This window comes from Crocuta crocuta, unplaced genomic scaffold (genome assembly GCF_008692635.1).
Source record: "Crocuta crocuta isolate KB4526 unplaced genomic scaffold, BGI_CrCroc_1.0 scaffold244, whole genome shotgun sequence".
Lineage (NCBI taxonomy): Eukaryota > Metazoa > Chordata > Mammalia > Carnivora > Hyaenidae > Crocuta > Crocuta crocuta.
Window position 1 is genome coordinate 338,853 of NW_027530191.1, and position 18,329 is coordinate 357,181.

The 18,329-nt window shown below is 34.9% G+C and overlaps 1 protein-coding gene across 2 annotated transcripts in view; it reads right to left on the minus strand.

Annotated features, from left to right (window-relative positions):
* Nucleotides 1-17,725, minus strand: part of PHYHIPL (phytanoyl-CoA 2-hydroxylase interacting protein like) — a 78,537-nt gene extending 60,812 nt beyond the window's left edge. The window contains exon 1 of one of the 2 annotated variants that reach the window (XM_077765230.1): nucleotides 17,383-17,725. In XM_077765230.1, the coding sequence (XP_077621356.1) occupies nucleotides 17,383-17,488 (106 nt within the window). In that variant the 5' untranslated portion in view covers nucleotides 17,489-17,725. Of the gene's footprint in view, nucleotides 1-10,663; nucleotides 10,799-17,382 lie in introns of those variants that run through there. The other variant, XM_077765233.1, reaches the window with a different exon arrangement.
* Between the last annotated feature and the right edge of the window lie 604 nt (nucleotides 17,726-18,329).

Below are 18,329 nucleotides of genomic sequence, written 5' to 3' on the forward strand. Positions count from 1 at the left end.
TTCCTCAACTGCATTTCCCAATACAATCCTTATCAAAATTCCAATGGCATTTTTACATAAATAGAAGAAATGATCCTTAAATGTGTATAGAACCAAAAAGATTCCCAAATAACCAAAGTAATCTTGATAAAGAACAACGCTAGAGACATCACACTCGTGATTTCAAACTATATTTCAAAGTTATAATCATCAAAACAGTATGGTATTGGCACTAATAATGACACAAAGATCAACAGAACAGAATAGAGAGGCCAGAAATAAACCTACACATATATGGTCAATTCATTTGTGACAAAGGAGCCAAGGATATACAACAGGGAAAGGACAGTTTCACTATCTTATGTCACACACAAAAATTAATTCAAAATGGAATAAATACTTGAATGTAAGATCTGAAACCATAAAACTGTAAAGAAAACATAAGCAGTAAGCTTGTTGACATTGCTCTTGGTGATGATCTTTTAGATTTGATACTAAAAGCAAAGGTAACAAAAGCAAAAATAAACAAATGGGACTACATCAAACTAAAAAGCTTCTGCACAGCAAAGAAAATCATCAACAACATCAAAAAACAAAATCTACTGAAAGAAAGAAAATGTTGCCAAATCATATGTCTGATAAGGGGTTAATATCCAAATATATAAAGAACCCACACAACTTACTGGAAAACAGCAATCTGATTAAACCTGAGCAGAGGGGCACCTGGGTGGCACTGTTAGTGGGAATGTAAATTGGTGCAATCCCTATGGAAAAGAGTATGGAGGTTCCTCGGAAAATTAAAAATATAAGTACCATATGATCCAGCAGTTCCACTTCTGTAATTTATCTGAAAAAACAGGGAGGGGGAGAGAGGCAAACCATGAGAGACTCTTGAATGCTGAGAACAAACTGAGGACTGATGGGTGTTGGGGGGAGGTGGGAGATGGGCATGGAGGAGGGCTTTTGTGGGGATGAGCACTGGGTGTTATATGGAAACCAGCTTGACAATAAACTATTTGTAAAAAGAAAATTTAAAAAAAAACAAAAAAAATCCATATTGAGCTAAAGTGGAAAAAAAATAAAAAATAAAATAAAATAATAAAAAAATTTATCTGAAAAAACAAAAATGCTAATTCAAAAAGATACTGCACCTCCATGTTCATTTCAGCATTATTTATGATAGTCAAGACGTGGAAACAACCCATTGAATAAACAAAACGTGATATATATACAGATATGTATATATATAAAATAGAAAATTACTCAGTCATAAAAACATAATGAAATCTTGCCATTGGTGGGAAGATGGGTGGACCGTGAGGGCATTGCATTACCTGAAATGTCAGACAGAGAAAGACAAATGACTTATATGTATAATCTAAAAACCAAAACCAAAACAAAATATGAGCTGGTGGTTTCCTGAGGCAGTGGGGTGGAGAGGAGTGGGGGTGGCAAAATAGGTGAAGCTGGTCAAAAAGTATAAATTTCCAGTTATAAAATGAGTAAGTCATGGAATAATGTTCATCATGGTGACCTTACTTAATAATAGTATACTGCATATTTGAAAGCAGTAGGAGTATGGATCTTGAAGTTTCTCACCAGGAGAAAAAAATGTGTAACTATGTATGGTATCAATGTTAACTGGGCTTACTGTGGCCATCATTTTCCAATGTATACAAATATCAAATCATCATTTTGCAATATATACAAATATCACCTCAAATAACTAAAGCTAATATGTTATGCCAATTATACCTCAATAAAAATATATTTAAGAAATGTTTTTGATGCTAAAGAAAGAGTATATAGGGGTGCCTGGGTGTCTCAGTTAAGCATCTGATTTCATCTCAGGTCATGATCTCATGGTCCATTCATTTGAGCCCCACGTTGGGCTCTGTGCTGACAGCTCAGAGCCTGGAGCCTACTTCCCATTCTGTGTCCCCCTATTCTATGCCCCTCCCCCACTCATGCTGTATCTCTTTCTCACTCAAAAATGAGTGAAATTTTTTAAATAAAGTAAAAAAATTTTTAAATAAGGTAAAAATTTTTTTAAATAAATAGTATATAATTATGTGACATAATAATACCCACATTTGAATGTTGGGTAGATTCATTTATTACAGATATGGCTTGTTATACAAAGCAAAATGTGTAAAAATAGAATAAAAATTTGTTGTTTAAAGTATTTTGATCTTGTGCCTCTGTATAAAAAAAAATGCTGAGAGTGTATATAATTTAATTGCAGTGAATTCTTTAGAAATTATATATACATACAACCTAAGATGTTATGACTGGAAAAAATAAAAACAAATTGATAAATATTTTTACTTATTACTAAAACGTATATATGAATATGTGGTCTTATTTTGATAATCTTGGCTTATCATTTTGTGATATAGCAGTTCAAACAACCAGCTCTAAATCTGATCTAGATATCTTGTTTTAAGGATGTCACAGTCAGAAAAGATATCACAATAGGATAGGTAAATCAGAATGGAGAAAGTACATCAATAGGTGTCTTAACAAACACTAATATTTTTCTTTGTTTAAATTTATTTATTTATTTTGAGAGAAAGAGAGAGAGAGACCATGAGTGGGGTAGGGACAGAGAGAGGTGGGGAGAGAATTCTAAGCAGGCTCCATGCTGACATAGCACAGAGCCAGAGGTAGGATTTGAACTCACCAACAGTGAAATCCTGACCTGAGCTAAAATTAAGAGTCAGATGCTTAACTGACTGAGTCACCCAGGCACCCACTACTAATATTTTTCATTTCTCAATTCCATATATCAATTATATAAAGGTAACTCATGCACATCCAGTATACATGATAGTCTGATACACCTGATATTACTCTCTCTTTATATAAGATTAAGCATTTTTTTCTTATTTTAGCTGAGATAAAATAAACATTAATAGAAGTCCAATTATTTTCATCTGTTCTTTGTATGTGCCATCTGGGGTTCACGGCATTTGCACAAAACTTTTGAAAATTCTTACATTATAAAAGTAAAAGCATTTAATACTCTCCCCCCAAAAAAGTAGTATAGTACAATAGAAAAATTAAAGTAAGCCATTTGCAGAGCCTCGGTGATATTACAAGACAATAAAAGTCATTTTAAAAGCAATTACAGTAAATTTTGACACCAAAGTAAATTATGATACTTTATACTGCTGTATAATAACATTACTCAACACAAACATTTTACAAAACTACTTTTTGATCTGACAAAAACTATTCAAGGTAAATTTTTTTTTCTTTCTCTTTTCTTACACCATCACACTTAATTTTCTTAAGGGTCATGTTTTACTGTAAAACAGTACTTTTAACATTACATAAGAGTTCTGTGTGCTCAAAGTAAAGGAAAAAAAAAATAAATGTTGACAGAAAGCTGGACAACAAGTTTGGAAACTCCTAGGTAAAGGATACAAGTACAAAATTCTAAGAGTGCTTTTGAAATCTGTCAGCACAATTACAATTTAGCTACCTTTGAAATGACCTATAAATAAATGAAGCTAAAAATCTCTGAATTTTCAGTGTCTAATATATACTTCCCCTCATAAAAATTTCACAGAATATTTAAGAAACCATTATTTAAGACAATTTAGTTTATATTACATTTCAGTGCCATTTTGCCTTTCTGTCAAATTCTTCTGAAGGAAACAATTATAAGAATACTAGAGAAATGACAGAGAAACCCTATTGCAGAGAAAATAATTATTTCTTGATTAATGTATTTTGTAAGTTTAGATTTCCTGTCAGGCTTTCTTAAAGGATAGCATATCTATATTTTAAAGTGCAATGAAAATCAGTAAGTAAACATACACACATACATTATTTGTGTTAAATAGCATTATGCATATATCCAGGGAAATATATTTTAAGATTTTCATTAAAATATTAATTATAATGAAACCAAGAAGATTTTGTATGTCAGAAAAATAAAATTGTAAAGTATTAATAATACAGGCCAAAAACTGGAAAAATTATTCTAAGTATTATAAGTACAGTGAAGAAAAAGTTCATTGTTGACCACAGGAAGTTTTTGAAATATTTGTGAAGCTCTCAGAAATATTCATATAGATGAAGATACATGGTACAGAATACAAATTCTGGTAGAGGTCGTTAGATTGTTTTTGGAATATTTATCACTATTTTCAACCTTGAATTTTATTATTGTAAATTGTATAACTAGAATTTGAATGAGTAAAGCGTTTAACAAAACCAGTAGGATAAACAGCAAATTCCAGAACCACCTTTCTTGAGTGATTATGTTTTCTTTTTTTTAATCACTAAAAATAACAACCAAAAAAGTATATCAAGCAAGATTCATGGAAATTAATATTGAATATAATGAATTGTACTAGAAAAGGACAATATATAAATAGGCTCAACCCTCAGCCTTATCACAGTTTGAAAAGATATGCAAAAACTGTGTTTATTAAAATGTTAGTCTCATCTAAGTTTAAACACAAAGTATCTGCCAAAAAAAATTAAGTGTAAGAACTATGTTCTATTTAGGCTAGCCATTCAATAAAAACCCTAGAAAACATTAAAATTAGTGGATTCAAAGTGAAAAGAAAATCTTAGAAATATACATTCAGTATGAAAGCCTTAGAAATACCTTTGGTGAAGATTTTAGTTTATATTTGGGCTTCAGTGTCATTATTTTTCTGCTAATTTGAATTCTAACAGTTCATTTATTTTATGCACTGTAGACTATGTTGCCAAAGAGGGAAAAATTAATTCAGTGTATTTCCACAGTAAACACAGAAAATCATATACTTATTCCCTTTCCAGTTAAAATAAGGAGAAATCTATCAAGTACAGAGTTTAGGCCAATTGTATTTCTTCCATGTCAACTGCCTCAAATAGCCACACCCAAATTTAATTATATCAAAAGTAATTAATTTTCAAATGCTCCTTTTAGACACCACAAATAAAAGACACTAGCATTCAAATTTACTTATTACTCTATTGAGCAGTTGAACAATTTGACACGAGCCCAAAGGATTGACTAGATGGTGAAGGGCAGAAACCGTGATAAAGGACAAATAGGAGGAACAGAAAACCATCTAAAAAAAGACTACAAAACCTTCATCTTTATCCTCAAACTCCCTGCCTATAAGACACAGATTGACATTTCAAACAGACTTCTGGTCATCTCCCATCCAGGTATTACACAGGCAACCTAAGTTGTCCAGAAAAGGCTTTATTTAAAAGCTTTATATTAAGGCTACAACTTCACATTTCCTTCAACTAACAAACTACTTTATATACTGGTCTTAAAATATACCAAATCTCCCAATTTAGCAAATTTAACCATCACCAACAGCTCCTTTTTTATATATCTCACTTCCAGCTTAATCACAGCCAAAGACTTTTACTTCAGCTTACTAAATCCTACATTTTTGACACTGTAACAAATATGTTAAATTAGTAAACTGTTATCAAAAAACTGGGATAAAACATTGGTACATGTCTGAAAATGCAGAGTAATAAAAATTACCTGTCACATATAGTTAATTAATTCAAATGGTGAGATTATGTAAAATCCTTCCAATTCGAACGGGAATATGAATATGGCAGATCTCTCCACCTACTTTTGTAGAAGCTTCTCAAAATTTAAGAATGATAAAACAACACACAATAAAGAAGAATTTTAATGCCTAAATCAGTTTTTTAACATCATCAACTGAATTGTCAGAACTATTGAGACAACTATTAAGAAGTGTAGATAAATTTTTTTTTTTAAATCTCAGGAGTGGTAGCTCCTGTAAAAGCTATTGACAGCGTTAGTAAGTAGTAATTGTTTATTAGTAAGAACTGGATATTAAGATACTTCAAAATAGTTTTAAGTAATCACATATAAACCATGGTTTAAATTGAAGGGGTTTCTTTCTGAGCTAATTATAATGCTATGAATAAAATATTTCAAAATTTATCTTTCATACCAAACTTAGGTGACTTTCCTGAAAAAAGATATGTTTCAAAAGAAACAAGAAATATTTTGAGGAGAATACTGGTGTTATTTTGATTGGGTTGCTTTGAATGTGTACACTGCATACATACACACATACACATGCACACAATGGCAATGAAAAAAATGAAATCTTGCCATGTGCAACAATGTGGATGGAACTGAAGGGTATTATGCTAAGTAAAATAAGTCAGTCAGAGAAAGACAGATATCATATGTTCTCACTCATACGTGGAAGTTGAGAAACTTAACAGAAGACCTTGGGGAAAGGAAGGGAAAAATTAGTTACAAACTGAGAGGGAGTCAAACTGTAAGAGACTCTTTTTTTTAAATTTTTTTAATGTTTATTTATTTATTCTGAGAGAGATACACCCAGCATAAGTGATGGAGGGGCAGAGAGAGAGAGGTGAGAGAGAATCCCAGACAGCCTCTACACTGTCAGCCCAGAATTCAATGTGGGGCTTGAACTCACGAAACTGTGAAATCATGACCTGAGCTGCGATCAGGAGCCACCCAGGCACCCCCAAACTATGAGAGACTCTTAAATAAGTGAACAAACTGAGAGTTGATGGGGAAATGGGGTAGGGGGGGAAATGGATGATGAGGCATTGAAGAGGGCATTTGTTGGGATGAGCACTGGCTATTGTATGTAAGTGATGAATCATGGGAATCTACTCCCGAAGCCAAGAGCACACTGTATACGCTGTAAGTTAGCCAAATTGACAATAAATTATATTAAAAAATAATAAAACAAAATAAAAATGAATTTTAAAAATAAAAAAGAAAGAAGAAATACTTTATTAATTTAAAAACACTGATAAAAATTAAAAATAGAAACACCACATAATCCAGTAATTCCACTATTGGATATTTACCCCAAGAAAGGAAAAACACTACTAAAGATATAAGCAGTCCTATGTTTATTGTAGCATTATTTACAATAGCCAAGATATGGAAGCCTATACAATGGAATATTACTCAGCCAAGAAAAAAAAAAGAATGAGATCTTGCCATTTGCTACAACACAGATATAATGCTCAGTGAAATAAGTCAGAGAAAAGGAATATTTCCACTTATATTTAGAATTTAAAAAATAAAACAAATGAATAAACAAAAAGCAGAACAAAATACAGAGAACTGATAGTTGCCATAGGGAAGGAGGGTAGAGGGATATGCAAAATAGGTAAAGGGAAGTGGGAGGTACAGACTTCCAGTTACGGAATGAATAAGTCATGGGGATGAAAGGTACAGCAAAGAGCATATAGCCAGTGGTATTGTAATAGTGCTGAATAGTGACAGACAGTAGCTACATTTGTAGTGAGCACAGCACAAAGTACAGAGTTTTGGAATCACTATGTTGTACACCTGAAACTAATGTAACATTGTATATCAACTATACTTCAATAAAAATGGAACAAACCCTTTGATAAATATCTTTTAAATATAATGAGCAAACTAATTTGATTATCTAGCTCTTTAATAAGCTGAAGAAACTCAATTTGACAAGAGTCACAATGTTACTGAGCTTATAAATGCAGATGAATTGTCAGTAATGAAACTGATCCTTACAGTTAAGATTAATCATGCAAGTAAAATAAATTCAACTGTACTGAAACTTTAAGAGATCAGCACAAAGGTATGAGCTTTAAAAAAAAATGTTACCAAAAATATTTCAGAATATTAGAAGATACATTATTTTCTCACTGAAAAAGGAAAAAATGAATTGACTAATGAACAGATTCTATCACCTCTCTCTCATGGAAGGTGGACTACTTACTCTGATTCAATTCTGAAAAAAACCTTACTATTTCTATTAAGTCTGGATCAATTTATTTGCAGAGTATCCTGAGAAAGCAAAATGGGTTCCCAAACATTAGTATTTGTCACTACTTATTTCTATGAAGTAGAATTTCCTAGGCATAATGCAATAAAAATAAAATACAGAAGTAAAGCGGATACTGAGGCCAATAAAAATAGCATCTTCCACGTATAACTGCTAATTTTCATTTCTCACTAAACCCATTGATTAACTTTATTGGGAAAATGTTAAGTTTGAAATTACAGAATAAATATATACTAACTAAAAGCTACTTTTACTTGTTGAAGTTCTGCAAAATGTTTTTAAGAAAACAGGTTCTCTAAACATTACAAAGTTTGAAATCTATTAATAACATTTCAGACAAGATAAATTCAAACTCCTAACCATGGCATAATCTAGCTAGCCCTAACTAGTTTTCAGCATATTTTCTCACAAAGAACACATCTTTTTTCCATGAACACCAAATGTTATGTATGTATTGCCAGAACATACATCATTTTGCACCTTCATATATTCTCTTATCTCTACCAGAAATGCCTTTATCCCACTTTTCCTGGCAAATTTTTATTTTTATTTTAATATCAAAGAAAAGAAATGTTGCTTCTTCTGTGAAGCCACCTGAGAGACTCAAGACAAGATTAACTACTTTTTCCTCTACACTCTATTATAGTATTATCATGTTATTATATTTATCTACTTAAGTTTATTGTCTCCCCAAATGCCAGTAAATCCTTTAAACGTAGGATCCAAGTTACATTCATTTTTGGAAGCTTTTTTTTCTATTCTTAACACAGATCCTAAAGTTGGAATATGTGTACAAATAAACAGTAAAAATTACATGCCAATAAAAGAACAAAAGGAAGCAAATGGGTAAGTTTAGTGCCTAAAAATTAAATGAAGAAGAACAGAATGGCACTGGGGCGCCTGGGTGGCTCAGTCAGTTAAGTGTCCGACTTCTGCTCAGGTAATGATCTCACGGTTCATGGGTTCGAGCCCTGCGTCGGGCTCTGTGCTGACAGCCAGCTCAGAGCCTGGAGCCTGTTTCAGAATCTGTATCTCTCTCCTTCTCTGATCCTCCCCTGCTCATGCTGTTTCTCTCTCTCTCCCAGAGATATATAAAACATTAAAAAAAAATTTTTTTAAAGAATATAATGGCACTGTCCTCCAGCTATTATACTCAAAGTATGGTCTGCAAACTATTTACTAGGCTCTGATGACATAAAAAATTAGGATTAAATATTTGGAAACTTTTATAGGAATTTGATAGAGATTTTCAAATCTGTTGAATCTTTTTTGGGCCTTTACAATTTTATTTTTCTAAAATTTCTACAATTATATTTTTATAAAGTATCAGTCAATGATTGAATATTAAAAAAAATAAAAACAAAATACAGATAGATTTAGAAGCACTACATTATAGACTATGAAAGAGGGAAAGATGAGTAAGACCTCACTCTTTTTCAATGAGAATTTGGTTTACAAGGAAGAATATAATATATACACAAACTGCTATAGTAATATATATCATAACCATCCATATTTCTCAAAGTTCACATCATTATCTTTGACACTTTAAAACCTATCTATTGATAGAATTGTTAAGTGTACCTGGAAATACTAATGCATAACTAGTATTTCTTTCTAAAGTTATTTATATGAGGACTAGATTTTAAGTTAAAATTAGGGCTTGTTAATTTCACTGCCTATCAGACCTAATGACATAGATCACTACCCATTTTGATGGACTCCATACAGTGCTAGCCAGCTTTCTATACTGTCTGCCTGATCCCCAGTATCTCAAAACCCCAGGAACATTAAAAACAAAATGACTATACAATTTTTTTCCAAAACTCTTCTTTTAATATTTGCATTCCTATCAAGAAAGATTAATTTATTTTCTGAATCTTCTACATTATGAATTGGCAAATGTTTCCTCTAAAGAACCAGATAGTATTTTAGGGCTTATAAGCTATATGGTCTACTGTCACAGCTACTTTGCCTTTATAGCAAGAAAGCAGCCATACACAATATATAAACAAATGGGCATGGCTCTGTTCCAATAAAATTTTACTTACAAAAACTGGCAGCAGGTATTCAATTTGGGCCAAGGACTATAACTTGCTGATGTCTCTTCTATATATAGGTATAACTTTAATCAATCATTAAGAACCTATCATATAGTAATATTAAAAAATTATTTTCTTGTTGCATTTATTATTAGCTTTTAAAATTTTCAATACTGACAGATTGACTAACATTCAAGCTAAAAAAAGAAAAGACACTGTTTTTCAAGAAAATCATAGTAAGGATATTAAAAAAATGTTTGTGCTTTATCTTTAATGGAACATGTCTAGGGAAGCTATAAGCCTTTCATACTATTATCAGATAGCAACACTCTCACAGGCTATAGAAAACAAAAAGATAGATTTATTTACACTATTTGCCACAACCACTAAAATAAACAGTATACAAGCAAAAATCCCCACAGAGGGGTCTTTTAAAATGAACCACAAACTTGGTACAAAGAGTTATAAACAAACAAAACTATGATTCAGAGTATGATGCTTTTTGTTGAACTCACATGGATATGAAGGAACTTCAAAAATGCAGAGCTCTTGTCTACATTTTTTAAAATTATTTTTAATGTTGTTTTTTTTTAATTTATTTCTAGGAGAGAGAGAGAGAGACAGCGTGAGCAGGGGAGGGTCAGAGAGAGAGGGAGTCACAGACTCTGAAACAGGCTCCAGGCTCTGAGCTGGCAGTCAGCACAGAGCCCAACGCAGGGCTCGAACCCACAAACCGCGAGATCATGACCTAAGCGAAAGTCGGAGCTCAACCAACTAAGCCACCCAGGTGCCCCATCTCGTCTACATTTTTTAACAAACCTGGACTATGGATTTATTTCATCTTTACGGTTCAAAGTTGGCCTTCTCCAGCATGTAATCACTCCTTTCCTTTAAGAGGTGACACACAAAGCTGATTAGAGGTCACTCTGAAACTGAAGTCAAACCCTAATCTTCCTTTTTTCACGTAAATTCTAGTGAATATCCCTGGTGGAATATACAGTTCTATGAACAATTCTCTTTCTCCTTCTAGAACTCTTTTCCTCAGAACATTAAAGGAATTACTAACTGTTTAAGTTTCCAAGGAAATCTCTTACTGTTAGATTCTAAATGTCTTAACACAAATATTCTTTTCCCTTTATGTTCAATCTTTCTAAAAAGTCTTCTATGACTTCAAAACTACCTTTAGACAGATGACCCAAAAATCTCTATTTCACCATCCTCTATAAAGTATCAACCGGTTAGTTTTTATCTAGTAATAGGTATCAAAATACTATCACTGGATTATGGGTAGCCTTTGAACAGTGAGAATCAAGCAAAATAAGAGTCTAAAAAGAACTAAGTGGGTTCTCTTGTGGGCAGCCATGTTGAAACATGCAGTATATAATACTGCTCTGAAAATATGATTTCTGTGAGAGGAAAGTGCCCCTGAAAAAGGGATTAGGATATATTTTGATGTCCACTGAGGTCTAAAGTTTGAGGTATAAAACACTGTTATCATGATGTCTGAATATTATTTCTTTTCTCCTTTTTTTCCTGTGATTCTTCTTATTTCCTAGATTTAAAATCCTAAAATTACTCCTAATCACTTTTTGTTTTGGTTGAAAATTCAGTCACAAAGCTTATAATTATTTTTGCATTTCTTTTACACCCTTGCCACTCACTATCCTTCCATAAAAAGAAAATGCTGATGCTGCTTATTTTTCCTGTTGAGAACTCTGTAACACTTCTATACATTTCTGCTAGAAATCTTCCACAAAGACTGATTGTACTTCTCAAATATATGTGTATAAAAATACAGTCTGCTATATAATTACTAAGACAGTTTATCTGCTATGTAGTAATAATAGTATGTTTACAAATATTAAAGAATGGGGCAAATGCTTTAAACTAGTAAAAACAGAATTTAACAGTAAAAAGATTCTTATAGAAAAATTTAGAAATGGAAAACAAACCCCAAAAGAGGCAAAAGCTGTAAGGAAAAACTAAAATTATGCACATACTAAGGACAGAGAAGGAAAACCAGAAACCTGAAGGATTAGCCTTACTGCAGTAATTGATGCAATTGCCATTTTTCTGAAGCCCAGGATAATACATACAAATAATCAATAAACTCTACTTACATAAATTAAAGCAAAAAGCAAGATTGGGCCTAAATGAAGGGGAAATAGAAGTGAAAAACTAAGTGGCATAGAAGTTGTTGAGGTAGTGTTCTATAGAGTAAATTTCTGACTGGCTTGCCTAGACAACAAAGCAAGTTGCCAGTATTACTACTTGCAACATATCAGTTATTCTACCACTGGAGGGAGTCTGGTCACATATCCTTTCATGTGACTTTTACTCTAATAACTTCCTTGTTTTCTCTGGGAATGAATTAGAACCCCTACCAAGAATATGAATTGGTTTAACATAATCTGATGACTTTCAAGCTGTTTGTTTTTTTAAATTTTTATTTTATTTTTGTTGTGTTCCATGTTCACTAGTTAATTAAAAATTTACAGCATCTCTATAGTCGTATCTGGGTCAAAGAAATGAATCCAGAGATCACACGTTCTGGTACATACCCTTAGAAAATAATCATAAAGAAAAAAATGTTAAGAACAGAGAAGGGCTCTGATACAAATACCTAACTCAAAGCAGATATCAAGGTCACAAAGCACATGAAATGCAGCAAACAGCAGGTTTGAAGTGGAAGCTAAAAGAGCTTTTAGGATTAAGGCTGACAAGGATATTACCGACAGGATAGAAAAATATAAGCAAAAGACAGAGTACTATAACCTTGTTTTGAAAATTAACTATTCTTTTGAAATTCAGAGTTTAGGGGCGCCTGGGTGGCTCAGTTAAGCATCCGGCTTCAGCTCAGGGCATGATCTCACGGTTCGTGGGTTCAAGCCCCGTGTTGGACTCTGTGCTGACACCTTGCTCAGAGACTGGAGCCTATTTCAGATTCTGTGTCTCCCTCACTCTCTGACCCTCCCCTGCTCATGCTCTCTCTCTCTCTCTCTCTCTCTCAAAAATAAATAAAACATTTAAAAAATTTTTAATAAAAATAAAATAAAATTTAGGGTTTAGTTTCTACTCCTACAGTTGAAGTGGCATAAGAAGGATTTACTAAGTAAATAAAACACAATTGAAATGAAAAACAACAAATATCTAAACATTGGATATAAATAAATAAGTAAATAAATAAAAGCAGTAGTTCAACTCAAGAAGGTATGCGGAGAATAATAGGCCACTTACAATAATAATTATTCTCTACTTTGTCAAGAACTTTGGAAATGATATGAAATATTTAATTATTTTAACAATCCTACAGGACTGACATTAATAGATTCATTTTACATGAGAAAGCTTAAAGCTAAAACAACTAATTTGCCTAAGGTAATATATCTATCAAGAGCCAACACTCTGTCGGAGGTGTGATTCTAAAATGGTATTGCCACTATGGTATATGAATGTCAATGACACTGAACAATGACTACCTTATGTTCTTATACTATTAAGGGTAACAGTATAAGTACTCTTCCTAGATGTCTGCTTCAGAAAATGTCATTACAGATCATCTCATACAGCACTGTCCTAACTATTAAGCAGTTCTGTATCATTTTCTTTCCAAAGTTAACATTTGTTTAATTCACATATCAATAAGCATAAATAAGTCACAACTTATTTAAATTTAAAGAGATATAAGTAAAAATTAAAAGACATTTCTTTTTAAATATGTAAAAAAGAGAAAACCTGTTTTTCCTTTCCTTCACAAAACTATTTCAGACACAAAGACATAGAAATGTCAGGTTCTCTCTGTGCAATTTCCTTAAAATGTATTCCCTTCCTCAGTAGCATCATAAACTCCATAAATTGTATCTAGGCAGTCATAAAATAATCATGGAAATAACACTGTTAAACCTAGGAAAGCTTTGGGGCACCTGAGTGGCTCAGTCGGTTAAGCGTCTGATTTCGGCTCAGGTCATGATCTCACGGTTTGTGGGTTCGAGCCCCACATCGGACTCTGTACTGACAGCCAGCTTAGAGCCTGGAGACTATTTCAAATTCTGTGTCTCCCTCTCTCTCTGACCCTCCGCTGCTCACTCTGTCTCTCTGTCTCTCTCTCAGAAATAAATAAAACATTAAGAAAAAAAACCTAGGAAAGCTTGGGGGATGGATTTAAGTGCTATACAACAATTAATTTTGTGTTTTCTTCCTTACTATTATAAAAGAGTGCAGGAAGCTTGAATGAATGTAAAGCAACATATATATAATAAATCTTTCCCTTTCAGCAAGGAAATAAAGCTTATATATATATGTATATGCACATATACATATATATATATGCGCATGATTTTTAAAAAATGAAGAGAAGTAGAAGTAATGTAGAATTATATGCATGAAGTTGGCGGCTGTTCTGTCTTATCACAAGTCAATTAGGGTCTCAAGTATCTATGTGAAGAAACAAACTGAAAATGGGATCTCATATTATCAGTGCTTTCCGATGAACAATTACTGTTTTTTTACCCCCTTCAACTTCTTTGGAAAATCCACAATTGAAGTATATCATACATGCAACTTGAGGATACTTCAGCACAGCAGAGAGGAGGAACAGAAACACTCTTCTACTTGCAACAGAGATTGTAGAAAGTAATAGATCTACAGCACATCTTCAGAGATTTCTTAATAGAAGTCTATTCAGAATCCTAGGTAACATCTAGGCAGGGACCATGTACTAGCACACATGCCTAGGATAAAAGTACACATGAAATAACGTGTGTGTAGAAGAACCTCCCTCTTGCTTAATTAAAAAATCCAATTATGTGACTGCTTAGATTCTATTCCATATTCTTCTAAATGTTAGTTGGAGAAACTATGGGAAAAAAAGGAAACATAAATTATTGTGTATTATGTAAACAGGTTAATTTATAAGAAAATAACAAGTGAAAGAAAAAAAACACAAGAGCCAGCAGAATAAAAACATACAGTTCACCAGGAGTTATAACTATTAATTGATCAAATATGCAAAAACACTCTAAAATTAAAAAATCTGTAAGTGGAAAGAATAAAGATAATATATATTTAACAGCAATATATTTTCTCCTATTCTATTTCTTTCCACTTCCAAGAAATTACTGTTATGCTAATTTGTTTCCCATCTGAGAATAGTAGAACAGAAAAAAGCAAAGAGCAAGTAAGACAAATGTATTTCTGTGATTCTAAAACTATGAAAATTTAGCATTTATTATATATTTAAGCATGTAACAGATCTTCTGCCACATCCTAGTCTTTCTGTTATATATTTACAGAACTAAAATAATGACACCTGAGAGGAAGTGAAAGGAAGTAAAGGGAGTAAATAGTACCTAGCTGAAAATTTCTGAATATAAAATTATGACAAATAAGTTCTGCTTGACAAACTTAATGCAATGTTTTTCAATTGTTCTGCCATAAAAACCTATATATTTTGGAATTGATATATACTGTCACAAAATAAAAAGTTAGGCATTTAGTAACATCTCTACATAAGCTATTTCCAGTTTTTTACACATCTTTTAATAGAAGAATTAGCTCTTTGTATTTGTGGATATAAGATATTTAATATTTAGAAGTCTGTAAATAAGTAATTTTCATAGATACTGCTTAGTGTTAGCACCCCCCCATTAAATGCAACATAATTTGTTCATTTTGTAGGATTCATAACACGAGCTGAAACAACTAAAAAAAATTACCAAAATAAAATAGAAGAGACCACAGTAAATGCAGCACTAGTTTCTGTACTCTACATTACTAACTTCATAAACTTCATAAAAAAGAAAAACAACTTTATTTTCTCAATTATCTTTGAAACATGTGGCAAATGCAATTTTAAGTTTTAAAATTATGTGTGTTATGAATTGTCTATTTCCAATAACTACAGTAATAAGCTTTTGATAAATCGTCAAAGTAAATTAAAATAAAATCTATTTTGGTTTTCTATCAAAGCAATCTAGGAAAATCAAAACATTTACAATGGTAACAACAGAAAAAGTCTCTTCACAAAAGCATAACTAAAACTCATAAAATTACTATGTGGTATATTAAAAATAATCTCTATAGTCTAATAATGCAAATTTATATATGGAATGCCAAAATGATTACTTCTGTTTAGATACTGTAAATATGTGCAACTATTACTATGGTGACCTAAGGATAAAGGAATTACAAACAGCTTTTGTAAGAGTATTTATCTATCCATACTATACCTTTTTCAGAAATTATTTCAAAGTGGCTTTGGCTTCAAAGGGCAATTATTGTGTTAAAATTTTATTAATAAACAGAAATTCAGTGTTCAGTTGACCTAAACTAGACTGTATAGCAACGCCAAACCAAGTTACCATTTAAATGACTTTGAAATAAGACCTCTGCTCTCTATTTGGATTACATACTGATAAATTTTATGACCTTATTGTGAGCACAGGAGTATCTCTACATAACCCTGACCAAAAAAAAATATTTTTAAATCATCCTCTCCATACACTATTACTGATTCCATTTATAGCCAAAAGGTGTTTAGGGTCATCTTGACCACATGTAAATTGTTTTTCCTTTGTCAGATGTCCAATTTTACAATTACCTGGCCAATTAGTAATCAGATGACTTTTTTACAAATGAAGTTTTGTTGAACGTTACTTAAATAGACGGACTCTTCAACTACTCCAAATAACACAGAAGCACTACAAGCTACCCATATTGAAGAGAGTACTGGCTTATCTCTTTCACGCTCAAACCTGTGTTCAATCACTTCCTTCTTTCGGAGACTGCCAACTTTAACAATGGAATAAGCTATATAATATCAAGACACAATGGTGAGTACTCGTCACATATTCTCTACCACAGCAGATATATTAGGCCACTTCACAGGTTTTTGAGTCTGAATCATGGCCCCAAACCGCTAAGATTGTGGCTGTCCTTGGTGCTGAAACGCACATTGTCCCCGCGCCCCTTCACTGAAAAATCCGTCACCTCACTCCCTATTTGAGAGCATAAAAATACTTCTGAATTTGGGAGGTGCGGGTCTGAAGATGGGAGGTTTAAAAAAGGAAATGATTAGTTTCTGGGCTGAGAATGCTAACTAACGTGTGCAGGTGGAGAGGGGAAAGAAGGGGTGCTAGAAACATCCAGAGGGCATTTCCCCCCCTGTTCCGGTAGACCCTGGAAACCCGGACTGCGGCAGGATCGGAAACGGCTCGTCCCGGGCAGGAACGGCGGGTGGGAACGGCGCCCTCGCCCGGGCAGCTCCTCGACGCTGGGCCGGGCGGCCGACGACCGCGAGCGGTGCCGCGGCCGAAGACTACGGCTACTTTCCGCGCCAACGCAAGAGCCCTGGGGTCCTTTTGTTTCTACTGTCTGAGGAGGGGGCGGAGGAGGGGAGAGGAGCCCCACCTGTATTTATTTGTACGGGAGGACAACAAAAGACCCTGACGCCCGGGCGAGCAGGGTCGGCAGAGCCGGGGCGGCCGCAGCACCTGGGCGCGGGCTCGGCCCCTTTTCCTCACAGCCCCCGTCGCTCTTACCGTCCCGGTCGCACAGCTGAATGGCCTCCAGGCTGAGGTTTTTGATCACCTCCTCACAGGGGCTGGTGGGGCTGTTGAGGGTATGATCCAGGCGCGGCACCTCCATTTTCCCAACTCCCTTCTCAAGCCCGCCTGCTTCGTATCCAGGCTCTCTCGATGGACCGGGTGGGAGAGAAGGGCGGGAAAGGGAAGGGGAGTGTCGGAAGGAAGGGAGGAGGCCTGGGATGAGGCTCTGAGGGGCGAGGCTGAGCCTCCAGGCTAGAGAGCCGCGGCTGAGGCGACGGCCGTGGCAGGAGCTCCGGGGAGTGTGCCGCTCCAAGAGACCGAGAGGACCCGGCGCGAGGGCGGGAGGCGCGCGCTCCCGGCGGGGAGGAGACGCGTCGCGCGGGGAACGTGAGGGAGAAGGCGCGGCGCGCGCACGCGCGTGAGAGGACGCGCCCACCTGCTGGCGGGCGGGGCNCCCTCGCTCCTCAGCCCCCTCAACCCGCTGAGCTCCGGGTCCGACAGCCGAGCTCTCGGGAACTGCGGGCCCCAGGGGGTGCGTCGCGCTGGCCTCGCCCTCTCTCCTCGTGAGAGTGGTTTAGTCTCTTTTCCCTTGTCACAGTGTCAGTCGGACCCAGGTTGGCACTGGGGCGTCTCCATGGGGAGGTGAGAGGGAGCAGATTGGTTGTTTATGAAGGACTGGAAAAATATGCGTCCAGACTCTTCGTAACAGGGCTGCCTTCCCTGGTCAGGTCGGGAGCTACTCCCCACTCGGCCCCGGCTTGATCAGCTGGGCGTCCCTTGGGAACAGCTGCTTCCGTGTGAGATGTGTGGATTAACCGAGGAGTGGCAGGGTTTAGGGACAAAATTTTGGCCATCCCGAAGAAGGAGCAAACAGGAATTCAGAACTGCCAGAAAGGTGAGGGAATGAGACGTCAGCTTGCTGGAAAGGCAGCACGTGTGCT